The sequence below is a fragment of the Ailuropoda melanoleuca genome, chromosome 3 (genome assembly GCF_002007445.2).
Source record: "Ailuropoda melanoleuca isolate Jingjing chromosome 3, ASM200744v2, whole genome shotgun sequence".
NCBI lineage: Eukaryota > Metazoa > Chordata > Mammalia > Carnivora > Ursidae > Ailuropoda > Ailuropoda melanoleuca.
In genome coordinates, this window is record NC_048220.1 from 146,971,223 (window position 1) to 146,985,157 (window position 13,935).

General features: G+C 64.5%; 1 protein-coding gene across 1 annotated transcript in view; it reads right to left on the reverse strand.

Moving 5' to 3' along the window:
• Nucleotides 1-279: 279 nt before the first annotated feature.
• Nucleotides 280-13,935, reverse strand: part of SLC6A19 (solute carrier family 6 member 19) — a 21,786-nt gene continuing 8,130 nt past the window's right edge. The window contains exons 2-12 of the mRNA XM_002918831.2: nucleotides 11,335-11,475; nucleotides 10,843-10,980; nucleotides 9,331-9,512; nucleotides 8,877-8,987; nucleotides 8,533-8,645; nucleotides 6,981-7,109; nucleotides 6,741-6,897; nucleotides 5,296-5,500; nucleotides 5,041-5,200; nucleotides 614-776; nucleotides 280-483 (exon numbers count right to left, since the gene is read on the reverse strand). Coding sequence (XP_002918877.1) covers nucleotides 280-483; nucleotides 614-776; nucleotides 5,041-5,200; nucleotides 5,296-5,500; nucleotides 6,741-6,897; nucleotides 6,981-7,109; nucleotides 8,533-8,645; nucleotides 8,877-8,987; nucleotides 9,331-9,512; nucleotides 10,843-10,980; nucleotides 11,335-11,475 — 1,703 coding nt within the window. The remainder of the gene's footprint in view (nucleotides 484-613; nucleotides 777-5,040; nucleotides 5,201-5,295; nucleotides 5,501-6,740; nucleotides 6,898-6,980; nucleotides 7,110-8,532; nucleotides 8,646-8,876; nucleotides 8,988-9,330; nucleotides 9,513-10,842; nucleotides 10,981-11,334; nucleotides 11,476-13,935) is intronic.

The following is a 13,935-nucleotide window of genomic DNA, read 5'->3' on the forward strand; positions in this document are numbered from 1 at the left end:
TGTCACACATGTATGCATGTGCACAACCCATATGCTTGTGCACACGCACACACGCACACATGTGTTCACACATGCACACTCACACATGCCCGCTCACACGTGTGCACATCATACAGCACACACACACATTCACACACGCATACACTCTCACACATATACACACAGACACGTGCATATACTTGCACAACACACACCCACACATGCACACGTGCACACACTCTCACATGTGTGGCCCGGATCCCCCCGGCGCCCACAGCCGCACACGCTGGGCTGAGCCGCTCAGGACTTCAGGTCCCCGTTGATGGAGGCCGTGGACAGCCCACTGACCAGCCCGTGGCGGTCCCCCGGCTTCTGGCAGCGGTTCCTCAGGAGCTTGTAGATGGCAAAGCCGGGGATGACCAGGCAGGGCACCCCAGCCACGACGACGACCACGGCATACACCCAGCCGGGGTACTTGACCTTCTCGGATTTGGGAAACTCCTCCTGGGGAGAGAAGAGCGGTGAGCAGCTGCACGTACAGCCCGCAGGGCCTCCCGTGGGGCGACACTCCAGGCTGCCCACCCCCACAGGGAGCAAGACCCCCGCCGCCCCTCCCCAGCAGCCCCCGGCTCACATAGGCAGGGTTCCAGACACTGTACACCAGCTCCTCGTTGACCTTGACCACGAGGAAGAACAGGAAGATGGCCAGCATGAGCAGTGGGCTGACCACTCTCCACGTGACTTGCCAGAAGATGTTGGGCTTGTGGCCGATCATGAACTCGATGTCCCTGTTGAACCTGGACCCAGAGGGGGGAAGGAGGCCGTCACCGGGGGGCGTCGACAGGTCTGTGGTCCGTCAAGGCAGAGGGTGGCCAGCCCGTCCAGCCCAGACAGACGTCACCCTCTGCGGTGCCACAGCCTGGTCTTTCTCCGACCAGAGACCCACTGCCTGCAGAAGAGCCCCGTTCCTGCATCAGAAGACACCTCTGGAGGCCGGCGGGACCCTCTGCCGCCCAGCGGTGCCACCGCCCAGCGCTCCAGCCTGTAAACTCGCTGTACGGACTCACGCGGAGCTGGGGGCCGTGCTTCTGGGCTAGAGGGCAGTCCAGCCGGCAGCCCTGTCCCAGCCTCCCTGGCAGGCCAGCGGCCCTGACCTTGGACGGCCCCACCGTCTCCTGCCCATACGGGCCGGGCAGAGTCCGTTGTCTATAGACGTCGTCGTGGAAAACGCAGAACGTGGCCACATGCTGTCCTGGGCCACAGAGAATCCAGGGGACACTGCACAGTGTCCAGGCCTCGTCCCCAGGCCGGACCCGGGGGGGGGGGGTCTTCTGTGCACGGGACGCGTCCTCACTGCAGCGCGTTGCATGGTACCGCCACCAGCGTCTGCCTTCCGACTGTCCTCGGGTGGTCACAGATGGCCGTGCCCCCATGCGGACAGTCCCAGGCCTCTGCAGGTGGGGCAGCAGCGGCCAGCACGTGCTCCCTGGTGTGCCCCGGGCGGGTTCGTGCTGGGGGATGGGTGTCTGCACTCACGCAGGCCAGCTCTTGAGGGTACGGAGGAGGCATCTCAAGCCCCTCCAAGGGCTTGTGCGCATTTTATGGTCTGGGGAGCCCATCTCCCAGCGAGAGCCCGGGTGCCCTGCTCTGATGCCCTCAGTGTCGGGCCAAGCAGACCACAGACGGGGTGCGCTCGCCCACCTTTCTCTGGCTGGGGTCCCTCTCTCCCTGTAGAAAGTTCTGGAGCTCCTCACCACAGAGCTCCCTTCCCGTGGGCTGGCAGCCTTAAGCCCTGCCGTGGGAGCCCCTGCCCTGTCCACGCCCGGCCCTCACACCTGCTGCCCGCACCCCAGCCCCTGGGGCTGCTCTGTCCCTCCCGGTCTGTCTGTCCTCGCATCTCCAGCCGCCCGTGTGGGACGTGACAGAGCTTCACCTCCTCGTCTTTGACTTGGCTTACGAAAGATCAGTTATGAATTTTGTAAACCCCGTGGTCAGACCAGAAGGGTCTGTATTTTCCTTCGTGGTGGCTGTTGGCTCTCCTCCTACCCCTGAGACTGCACAGCCCGTGAATGTCTGCTGGGTCTGGAAGCTTCTGGAAGCTGGAGGGAGCTCTGTTCGGATTGCTCTGGCCGGCGTCTGTCCGTGGCCCATCTCCTCTGCCCTCGGCCACACAGGCTCCAGGCCCAGTGCACGCCCGGCCCCGGGTCACGGCGCGCCTGTCCCGCCCTGCCCTGAATGCAGCCCTGCTTACCCTTGTTGGGAGGCCCCTGCCGCCACGGCTTCCCCCCTACCTGTCCACGCCGTACACGTAGACGACCGCGAACATCTCGCAGAAGGCGACGATGAGCAGCGGGATGGAGCCGGCATAGCTGTCCAGCAAGGAGAGCCAGTACTGGCCGGAGTTCAGCGTGAAGATGAACGCCAGCAGGTACGTCCCCAGGCAGATGAGGCCTGTGGGCAGAGGACACCGCCGCTGCAGCCCGAGGCCCTGCACCTGCACTGTGGCCGCACCCCGGGGCTGTCCTCGCGGCCCCGGCCCCACGTACCTGTGAGCAGCTCTTTGGGCCACTTCTTTGGGATGATCTTGAGGTCCTGCAGGGGCACGACCACGCCCTCCATGTTCCCGAACATGGACGACAGGCCCAGGCAGAAAAGCATGATGAAGAACAGTACGGACCACAGCGGGGACGCGGGCATCTTGGTGATGGCCTCCGTGAACACGATGAAGGCCAGCCCGGTGCCCTCCACGCCCTGCGGGGTTGGGGGCAGGGGCGTCACGGGGGCGCACGCTCCCCGAGGGCCCTCTCCTTCCCTCCCACCCGCTGAGCCCCCACCGCGCAAGCACAGGGCTGATCTGAGCCATTTGGGGGAAATAACCAGAACTTGTCTTTTAGGCCCAATTGTATTTTCTAAACGCTGCACCAGCTTGAGGACCAGGAAGTGGCTTGCATGGTTCAGCCGCAGTCAGGGCCCCGAACTGCCCAGACAGACCCGTGACAGACACGGACACCGTCCGCTCACTGATGCTTCCTGAGACGCGCAGCGCACAGCTGGGCTCGGGGCGTGGGGTGACCTCCACGAGGCCTGAGCGAGTGCCCTGAGTGGATGCGCTGGACCTGCGGCCAGCGGGCTGGGCAAGAGTGGCCGCGGGCAGGGCGTGTGCTCCAACGGTTGGCCGTGCAGAAGCACCCGGGCTCCGCACAGGGTCCTGGCTGAGCCTGTGGTCCTGCGTCTGGCCCCACACGGATCCGCGAGACCCCTGCTGCGGCCCCTCCCTCCCGGGTTTTCCACTGGGGCCGAGGGGCTACGTTAGGGGTCCCGGGCTCAGCATTCCCTGCAGGGCATCAACCCCTGTCCCCGGGTGAGGGGACCCTCTGGTCGGCCCTCTGCTCTGCTGGCTGAGCTTGCTCTCTGCACACCTCACTCCTTCGGGGCCTATCCCCACTGGCCACTGGGACACAGTGCTAGGCCCGAAAATGTGTGACATGTCCCCAAATATTGCATGGCTCCAAATAAGAAAATTGCAAAATTAAAATTAGTAAATGTTGGCCCATAAACCATAACAGCATGGAAAGATCACTCCTCATTAAAGTTGGCGTTCAGAAACGTTCGTGCCTCAGAGGACGGTCTGCAGCTACATGTCCTCGGCGCTGTGATAGCTGAGAAATGTCAGCCGGCCCAAAGTAAAAGGTGCCGGCAAGCGAAGCGAGGTCGGGAGCTCGGTGATGATGGCTCTGGCATGTTTGTAGCAGGAACTCTAGTACTCGTGCGCGTGGGGATATCCGCGGGTTTGACACGAGGCACAGTAGGGCGCCAGGCCCACTGCGGCCCTGGGTCCGGGCCCCCGCACCAGGCCTGGGGTGGAGGCTCTGAGGCCCTGGGACCCNATACGGGCCGGGCAGAGTCCGTTGTCTATAGACGTCGTCGTGGAAAACGCAGAACGTGGCCACATGCTGTCCTGGGCCACAGAGAATCCAGGGGACACTGCACAGTGTCCAGGCCTCGTCCCCAGGCCGGACCCGGGGGGGGGGGTCTTCTGTGCACGGGACGCGTCCTCACTGCAGCGCGTTGCATGGTACCGCCACCAGCGTCTGCCTTCCGACTGTCCTCGGGTGGTCACAGATGGCCGTGCCCCCATGCGGACAGTCCCAGGCCTCTGCAGGTGGGGCAGCAGCGGCCAGCACGTGCTCCCTGGTGTGCCCCGGGCGGGTTCGTGCTGGGGGATGGGTGTCTGCACTCACGCAGGCCAGCTCTTGAGGGTACGGAGGAGGCATCTCAAGCCCCTCCAAGGGCTTGTGCGCATTTTATGGTCTGGGGAGCCCATCTCCCAGCGAGAGCCCGGGTGCCCTGCTCTGATGCCCTCAGTGTCGGGCCAAGCAGACCACAGACGGGGTGCGCTCGCCCACCTTTCTCTGGCTGGGGTCCCTCTCTCCCCGTAGAAAGTTCTGGAGCTCCTCACCACAGAGCTCCCTTCCCGTGGGCTGGCAGCCTTAAGCCCTGCCGTGGGAGCCCTTGCCCTGTCCACGCCCGGCCCTCACACCTGCTGCCCGCACCCCAGCCCCTGGGGCTGNGAGCCCCTGCCCTGTCCACGCCCGGCCCTCACACCTGCTGCCCGCACCCCAGCCCCTGGGGCTGCTCTGTCCCTCCCGGTCTGTCTGTCCTCGCATCTCCAGCCGCCCGTGTGGGACGTGACAGAGCTTCACCTCCTCGTCTTTGACTTGGCTTACGAAAGATCAGTTATGAATTTTGTAAACCCCGTGGTCAGACCAGAAGGGTCTGTATTTTCCTTCGTGGTGGCTGTTGGCTCTCCTCCTACCCCTGAGACTGCACAGCCCGTGAATGTCTGCTGGGTCTGGAAGCTTCTGGAAGCTGGAGGGAGCTCTGTTCGGATTGCTCTGGCCGGCGTCTGTCCGTGGCCCATCTCCTCTGCCCTCGGCCACACAGGCTCCAGGCCCAGTGCACGCCCGGCCCCGGGTCACGGCGCGCCTGTCCCGCCCTGCCCTGAATGCAGCCCTGCTTACCCTTGTTGGGAGGCCCCTGCCGCCACGGCTTCCCCCCTACCTGTCCACGCCGTACACGTAGACGACCGCGAACATCTCGCAGAAGGCGACGATGAGCAGCGGGATGGAGCCGGCATAGCTGTCCAGCAAGGAGAGCCAGTACTGGCCGGAGTTCAGCGTGAAGATGAACGCCAGCAGGTACGTCCCCAGGCAGATGAGGCCTGTGGGCAGAGGACACCGCCGCTGCAGCCCGAGGCCCTGCACCTGCACTGTGGCCGCACCCCGGGGCTGTCCTCGCGGCCCCGGCCCCACGTACCTGTGAGCAGCTCTTTGGGCCACTTTTTTGGGATGATCTTGAGGTCCTGCAGGGGCACGACCACGCCCTCCATGTTCCCGAACATGGACGACAGGCCCAGGCAGAAAAGCATGATGAAGAACAGTACGGACCACAGCGGGGACGCGGGCATCTTGGTGATGGCCTCCGTGAACACGATGAAGGCCAGCCCGGTGCCCTCCACGCCCTGCGGGGTTGGGGGCAGGGGCGTCACGGGGGCGCACGCTCCCCGAGGGCCCTCTCCTTCCCTCCCACCCGCTGAGCCCCCACCGCGCAAGCACAGGGCTGATCTGAGCCATTTGGGGGAAATAACCAGAACTTGTCTTTTAGGCCCAATTGTATTTTCTAAACGCTGCACCAGCTTGAGGACCAGGAAGTGGCTTGCATGGTTCAGCCGCAGTCAGGGCCCCGAACTGCCCAGACAGACCCGTGACAGACACGGACACCGTCCGCTCACTGATGCTTCCTGAGACGCGCAGCGCACAGCTGGGCTCGGGGCGTGGGGTGACCTCCACGAGGCCTGAGCGAGTGCCCTGAGTGGATGCGCTGGACCTGCGGCCAGCGGGCTGGGCAAGAGTGGCCGCGGGCAGGGCGTGTGCTCCAACGGTTGGCCGTGCAGAAGCACCCGGGCTCCGCACAGGGTCCTGGCTGAGCCTGTGGTCCTGCGTCTGGCCCCACACGGATCCGCGAGACCCCTGCTGCGGCCCCTCCCTCCCGGGTTTTCCACTGGGGCCGAGGGGCTACGTTAGGGGTCCCGGGCTCAGCATTCCCTGCAGGGCATCAACCCCTGTCCCCGGGTGAGGGGACCCTCTGGTCGGCCCTCTGCTCTGCTGGCTGAGCTTGCTCTCTGCACACCTCACTCCTTCGGGGCCTATCCCCACTGGCCACTGGGACACAGTGCTAGGCCCGAAAATGTGTGACATGTCCCCAAATATTGCATGGCTCCAAATAAGAAAATTGCAAAATTAAAATTAGTAAATGTTGGCCCATAAACCATAACAGCATGGAAAGATCACTCCTCATTAAAGTTGGCGTTCAGAAACGTTCGTGCCTCAGAGGACGGTCTGCAGCTACATGTCCTCGGCGCTGTGATAGCTGAGAAATGTCAGCCGGCCCAAAGTAAAAGGTGCCGGCAAGCGAAGCGAGGTCGGGAGCTCGGTGATGATGGCTCTGGCATGTTTGTAGCAGGAACTCTAGTACTCGTGCGCGTGGGGATATCCGCGGGTTTGACACGAGGCACAGTAGGGCGCCAGGCCCACTGCGGCCCTGGGTCCGGGCCCCCGCACCAGGCCTGGGGTGGAGGCTCTGAGGCCCTGGGACCCGGCCCGTCAGAACTCGGCTCGTGGGAGAAGCTCGGCGCCCACCCACGGGTGTCCTTCACCCCCACCCAGCTCCGCAGTCACGGGAACACCACCCAGAGGGCCGACCTCCGAGAGGAAGGTGTTCATGTCGCACGTCTGGAAGTGCAGCTTTGCGAAGGCCTCGGGGTCGGTGTCTTTGCACCAAAGCTTCATCTCCTCGAAGTTCTCCTGTGTCACGTTGCCCTCGGGCAGGTCGAATCCATTCACGAGAGTCAGGATGTTCCTGGGAAGACAATGGGGCTGCAGCAGGCCTGGTGGGCTCCCCGGAGGCCATGTGCAGGCTCCCGGGACAGGCGGGCCACCTACGTGCTGAAACAGTCATCGAAGCGCTCGGTGGCACGGAAGCCGATGATGGAGTAGACCACGGTGGCTGCGTACACGGACGTGAAGCCGTTGATGACCGACACGATCACCGAGTCCATCTCACAGTTGTTGCTGCCAGGAGAGTGGCGTCTGGTCACGGCGGGCCGGCGACACCCACCTGGCCCGCGTCAGCACCCAGCGAGGGCGGGCACGGGGCTCCTGAGGCCAAGCCACTGGCCCAGCAAGGCGGGCACCGACAGCCACGGGGGATGCAGCCCACCCCACGCTGCCCTTCCCACCACTTCCCCAGGCCCCCGGGTCTCCTGGCCCTGGAGACCCCGTGTCCAACCCCTGCTTCCCAGGTCGTGAGGCTTCGAGCCCCCGCAGCTGGGCACATCCAGAACACCGCCCCTGACCTCCCCACCCGCACGCGCCAAGGCCAACATCCTCCTTCCAGATGCTTCCGTTGGCCGGCGTCAAAGGCAGATGACAAGTGTTGGCAAGGGTGAGCAGGGATCCGGCGCGGCTGCACGGCTGGGGGGACGTGAGAGGGGGTGGCCTCTGTAGAAAACATCCCCTTAAATCCTTAACCCCGAGCGGCCCTGCCGCTGGGTACACCCGCGGCCACCGAAGCACGGACACAAATGCTCACAATCGCCAGAAAGTGGAAACAGCTCGCATGGCTATCATGGGGAGGGAGGGCAAACAGCGCGGCCCGTCCACGCACAGGCATTGCTAGGCCATGAAAGGCAGGATGCCCGACACAGGCCGCGGCGGGGTGGACGCTGAAGACGTCATGCTCAGGGGTGGAAGCCAGACGCAGAGGGTGCGCAGAGACTCAGCAGGCGGGTGGCAGGGGTGGGGGCGAGGGCGCACGGCGCAGGGCTCACTCGGGGCGAGGGCGCGCTCTGGGTCCAGTGCCGGCACAACCGGGAGATGCGGCTGCACCAGGAGCTGGTGTGCGCTGAGCAGGCGAAGGGCCCCATGTGGGAAGGTCCATCCCCCGCTGCCTCCTGTCCCACCTGAAACCATGGCCGGCAGGCGAGCCCAATCTGGCCCCACGCCCTCCGTGTCTGCTCCCACGGCTTGTGTGTCTTTTGGCTGGACCATGGTCCCAGCAGGGCGGTCCTGGTGCACCAGGTGGTGCACAGGAGGTCCCCCATTAATGCTTGTAGAAATGAAGTGATGCCAGCTGTGTCCTTGGAGGCCCTGGGGGCCCTTGTAGTTTGGGCCCCATCCATGTGGGTGTCAGTCTGGGGTGGGCGGCAGGGGCCAGCTCTCCCGGGGTCCTGGGTGCCAAGGCGTGATGGGGAGTGGGGGCATGAACACCAAGGCTCGCTATTGCTGGGACAGAGGCGCCCAGGGGAGGCCAGGCATAAATGGGTCTTCCTGGGGGTGCCTCCCTCGTGAAAGCCCTCCCAAAGCAACAGCCCAGCTCTTGGCTCCCCGGGGCTGCGGGTCAGCGGGGTTACCTGCACCCCCTCCTTGGTTCACCCACCCTCGTGGTAAGGAGGCCGAGGTGCAGGGCAGGCGTGGCAGAGGCCCCCACACTCACTGCACAGAGTTGTAGCTGGAGAAGGAGATGAGGCCCCCAAAGGCCAGTGAGAAAGAGTAGAAAACCTGAGCCCCTGCATCCAGCCAGGTGACCGGGTTGGCCAGCTCCGTGACCTGCAGCCAGACAGAGCCCCTCAGCTGCGCTGGAAAGCACCGGGGGGCTGGGACACACGGCCCCTGGAGGTGGCAGCTGGTGCCCGGCCCGCTAGTGGCTGCCCTCAGTCCACACGGCCACTGTCGAGCGGACGGGCCCTGCATGCACGCCACGAGGGGCCCAGGGAGGGCCATTCCCCAGCCTGGCCTCCCCTGTGCCATCGGGGCCCAGGCCGACCTTGGGAGACTCACGTTGGGTGTGAAGAGGAACACGATCCCTTTGGTGGCTCCCTTCAGCGTCAAGCCGCGGATGAGGAAGATGGTTAGGACGACGTAGGGAAGGGTTGAGGTGATGTACACGGCCTGCAGACAGGGAGGGTGTGGGATAAAGCGGCAGGCGGTGTCCGGCGGACAGGGAGCCCCGCGCTCTTGAGGAGAAGGGGCGACAGCATAGGACCTCTGCCCCGGCCTTCCGGGAGCCCCAGGCTCCGGGCAGGGACACAGCCCCGCCCTCCGCGCGCCCACCCTTGTGTCTGTAACTGTGGCTATTAGAGATCCCGTGGGCCACTTGCCCACAGCTTTTTGAGCGTGTGTTTGAGAGCGTGTGAGCAGCAGAGGCCCCCTCCCGGAGAGCGGGCGCGTGGGGCCATGCCCCTGACGGCGGGCTGTGGGTGTGGCGGCTCGGGCACCCCCACCCCTCGAGCACCTTCCCGGTGGTCTCGATGCCGCGTATGGTGCACACGTAGAGGATGCTCCAGGCGCAGGTCAGGCAGAGCAAGATCCACCACTGAATGGAGCCGGACTCGCTGATGGAGGTGGAGATGTTGAGGGTCTCCCGGTACCAGAAATAGTCCACGGAGGAGCTGCGGGCACACTCTTCCACGTAGCCTGGGGGCGGGCGTTTGCACACATCAGGGCGCGTCAGAGTGCGAGCTGTGGCGGGGGGGGGGGGGACCAAGGCCCCGGGCCAAAACTGTGCTTTGAGACGGTGACGACAGGGATGTCGTACACACGACCACGCTTATGCTCCCCTGCACACGTGCACACACACCCACACACGCATGCACTGAGCATGCCCACACACGGTCCACGTTCATGCAAACACACATGTGCACACACATGCAGACCTGTGTGCACACATGTGTGCACACAGGTCGGGTGTGCACCCCAGGCCTCTGCTGCCTTCTCCCTCCTGCCCCTGCCGCAGGCACACAAGAGACCCACAGGCTCAGCTGGGCGTCTGCCGTGGGCAAGGCGCTCTGCCATGCACCAGTCACGGGTCTCTGAGTTTCCCTGGCTGGGGCCCATCACGGGCAACGGTGTCCAACCTCACACGTTCTCATCCTTGTGGGTCCCAGGGTCCTGGGTGCCCTTCCAGGCCAGACTGACACCCTGCAAAGGGGGAAGCAGTCTAGTCCTAGAAGGCCCCCACTTCATCCCCAGAGACGGGGACCGTGCCCTGAATGGTCCCTGAAGGAAGCAAGGGAGGCCATGGGGGTGGGCCCTGTCCTTTCCTGACCCTGAGGGGCCCATCCTGCCAATCCCAACCCCAGCACGTCTGGAGGGATCCGTGCAGCAAACCGCACTAGCCACTGTCTGCTTGTTGGACCCATGCTCCCAGCACAGGCCGTTCACTTCCTGATGGGGGTGGGTGCCCAGCGGCCCAGCCTAGCACTCATCCCCGTGCCCCATGGGCCACAGCCCAGGGCCTGCTTCTCCCCCCGCCAGCCCAGGGGGCTCCAGGAAGGAGCAGATGGTGAGGGGCGGGAGCTCTCTGCAGGCAGAGGCTCTGGGGACTGGGTGGGAAAGGCCAATGGGGACAAAACACTGTCCCGGGAATGTCGGGGAGCAGCTCTCTGGGAAGCCCCCCACACCCTGCTGGCAACCTGGAACCCCGAGTCTGCTACCTGCACCGCGAGGCCAGGTGGGGGGTGGGCAGGTCCCCCCTTTCCTCCATAACACCTGGGCCACCGCCACCCCTCCCAAGAGGGAAGCCAGAATTTGTAAGGGCTTTCTCCTGCAGTGTGACTTTTTTAAATGCCCTGTTGTCTTAAATGTGCGGGTTTTTGCCACACCCGAGCTGTACCCCTCTGCAATTTGGACAATCAGAAGTCGGCTCTTTGTGGACCGTCAGCCCGCATGGTCAAAGGCGCGGCTTTCCGCACGGCCGGCCGGGGAGGTTCCCTGGTGCCCACGGCCCGCCCCGCCCGGGCCTCACCTGTCTGGTTGGCGTTGAGCGGGCACGCGCTCCAGGGCAGGGGGTCCTGGAAGGAGTTGAAGAAGTACCACGTGACCCAGGCGATGATGGTGTTGTAGTACAGGCCCACCGTGAAGGACACGAGCATGGACGCAACGCCTGGGGGCCAGACCGTCACTGCTCAGGGGTGGGGCAGTGCTGTGGGGAGGCGTCCGGGCCCCTCCCGGTCAGTCTGGCCGCTGCTGAGCCCTCATCTGGGCAGGGAGTAGGGGCTCTACTCTCCCTGTGTGTCTATGCCCTCCGATGTCCTGGGTGCCTGGGACTCAGAGGGCCTCTGCTGCCCTGCTGGTCCCTGGCAGCCTGGAGTGACGGGGCCTGGTCCTGTGGCCCCCCGTCCCCTGCAATCCTAAGGAAGGGTTTGCACAGGCCTGGGGGGCGGAGGCCTGGGCCCCTCCTCTCCCTGAAATCAGGGGGAGAGAGCAGAGAAGTCCCGGCAGGGCCCCGGACTCGCACCTACGCCCTTCAGGGCCGGGTGGATGGAGCTCCAGACGCCCACGCTCCCCTTCCGCAGCCTCTGCCCGATGGCGAACTCCAGGTGCAGCAGGGGGATGCCCTCCAGGACCAGCAGGATGAGGAACGGAATCATAAACGCCCCTGGGGGGGGAGAAGGCAGCAATGAGGGCAGGGGACAGCACGCGGGAGGGGCCCCCTGTGGGGACACAGGTGTTCGTCGAAAGCACCTGCACGACCTCGCACAGACACAGGCCTGGGACCTCAGGACCTCACCACCCACAAGGCTGGCACCCTGACGGCCACAGGCGCCGGTTCGCATGGAGCCCCTCGCACCGCCACACACAGCAGCTCCTGGGAATCAGCAGAGAGGTCCTAGTACTGGGCAGAGTGCCAGGAGGCAGGACAGCCTCCACTCGGGTGGGGAACGGTCGGAGGGGACAGGTCCTGGGCGCCCAGGGTTCAGAGGCCGACCCGGAGGTCGCGCACCGGGGAGGGTCAATCTGAGGCTTGGGAGGCTGGCCTGGATATGCACGAGCCCAGGACAGGGTGCAGGGACGGCCCCCGTGGCCGCGGGAGCCAGGCTTCCACCAATGCGGGGTCACGAGGACCCCCAGCGTCTCACAAGCCCTCCTGGCTTCGGTGCAGGAGAGCAGTCGAGAAGGGAAATTGTAAAGGCAACCAGGCTGGTCTCTGGGCTGCTCTGTCCCTGGGCACCGGCCGCCAGGAAACCGAGGAGCAGCCACAGTGCAGGACGGCGCCGAGCGAGACTTAGCAGAGATGGGCGCAGCCGAGGTCCGCACAGCCTGTGAACACGGGCCCAGGACGCGGCTCTGCGGCTGAGACCAGACACTCACTGCCTCAGGACCGACGAGTGGATTCGGGTCCCAGTGTGGCAGCCGTGGGCGCTGGGCTCCCTGGACCCCTGTGGGCCAAGCCCACTGACCTGGGATGTTATCTTGCTGGGATGCCTCTCAGTCCCTGCTGACCGGAGGCCTAGCGGTGAGCCTGCTGAGTGGCGGTAGCCGCCCTTCTGCCCGGCCCGGGGTCCTGCCCCACGACAGCCACACGGGGAGCCCAGCGGCAGCAGCATTTGGTGCGGCCCCAGCCCAGTCTGCACCCCATCCCCTGCCCCCGTGTCCTTTCTCCCCACATTCTCCAGCCCCTGGCCCAGAGCTGCACTGTCCCTCCTGCTCGTTTCCCAACTGGTTCCTTCTGTTTGTCCTTCTGACCAAATCTGTCAAATCCTTCACCTCCACCCCATTCCTCCCACCCCCACTCCTCCACGGGCGGCCACCACCTCCGTGTGCTGGTCTCTTCAGGGCAGGGCTCAAAGCCTGATCTAGAGGTCCTCGGGGGAGGCAGACGGGGGCACTGGGTGTCCACGTGCTCATCTGAGTGCGTGAGTGTCCCCGTGTGCACGTGCATGGGTGGGAGTGTGTGTGTGTGTGTGGGTATGTGTCTGTGCATGCGTTCGTGGGTGTGTAATTATGTGTGGGTGAGCATGTGTCCATACGTGTGCGCGTGTCTGTGCATGCCTGCATGTGTGTGTGTGTGGACGCGACAGAGCCAAAGCCCCCTCTCTCCTCCTCTCCCCATATCTTCCCTTCCTTCCGTCTGTGGGGTCCTCGTGTTGGGAAGGACAGGCCTCCTGCCATGGGCCATCCTCGGTCTGCATGGGGCACCGCCTGAGTGGCCTCTCTCCCCACGCAGGGCTCCAGGGCCGGGCTCCTTTGGATGCTGGGGCTGCATCAGAGCCTGAGGTCTGAGTTCCAGAAACGAAAGGGGTGTGGGCATGACAATGACAAAAAAACAAACAGCAAGGACGGACACCAGGACAGGAAGACCCACCAGCCGATCCCCCTGGGTGTGGGGTGCTCACTGGGTCACCGTGTCAGTGAGGGTCAAGTTAACATAAGAGAAGCCTTGCCTCTCTAATGTCTCTAAGGGGCTTGATTTGAAAACCTTTGACCAAAACTACCAAGAAAACCAGTCCATTTTGGGACCAGGATTGCAAATGTCCTTCAATCCCATCACCTTTCCTCGTGATGTCACTCTCACACACCAGTCTCCCTGCCCCTCCATCTCCAGCAGGAAACTCCTATTCATCCTCGGAAACCCCACTTAGATAGCCCCTCCTCCAGGAAGCCTCTGCGGCTGCCTGTGCTCCTGGCACCCCTCCCTCACATGAGCTCCTCTGGGCCAACATGCCAGGGGAATCCCAGTGGGCAGAGGCGGCGGTGGGGGGTGGGAGGATGGGGGGCACACAGTCACCCCACCCCCCAAAGGGAGCCCTGCGTGTCCCCACGTTGTGGGTCCTGCCCACCCAGCACCCCCAGCCCAGGGTGGCGGCGGGACCTTGGCCCCCTGTTCTTTCCAGGGATGAGCACGTCCTCAAGCAGCCCCCTGGGGAGTTCATGGCTTTCTTTTTAGAGCTGGCTACTTCCTCTCGCGAGTAAAGGTGAGGAAGCAGGGAAGGGCAGCGGAGGGAGAGCAGCCAGCAGGCACGGTGGCGCCCGGATGTGGTTCCAAAGGTCCTGGGAGACAGGCGTCCCCGTGCTACCTGGGCGCTGGCACCGATGGGCCGACAGGCAGAGAGGCGGG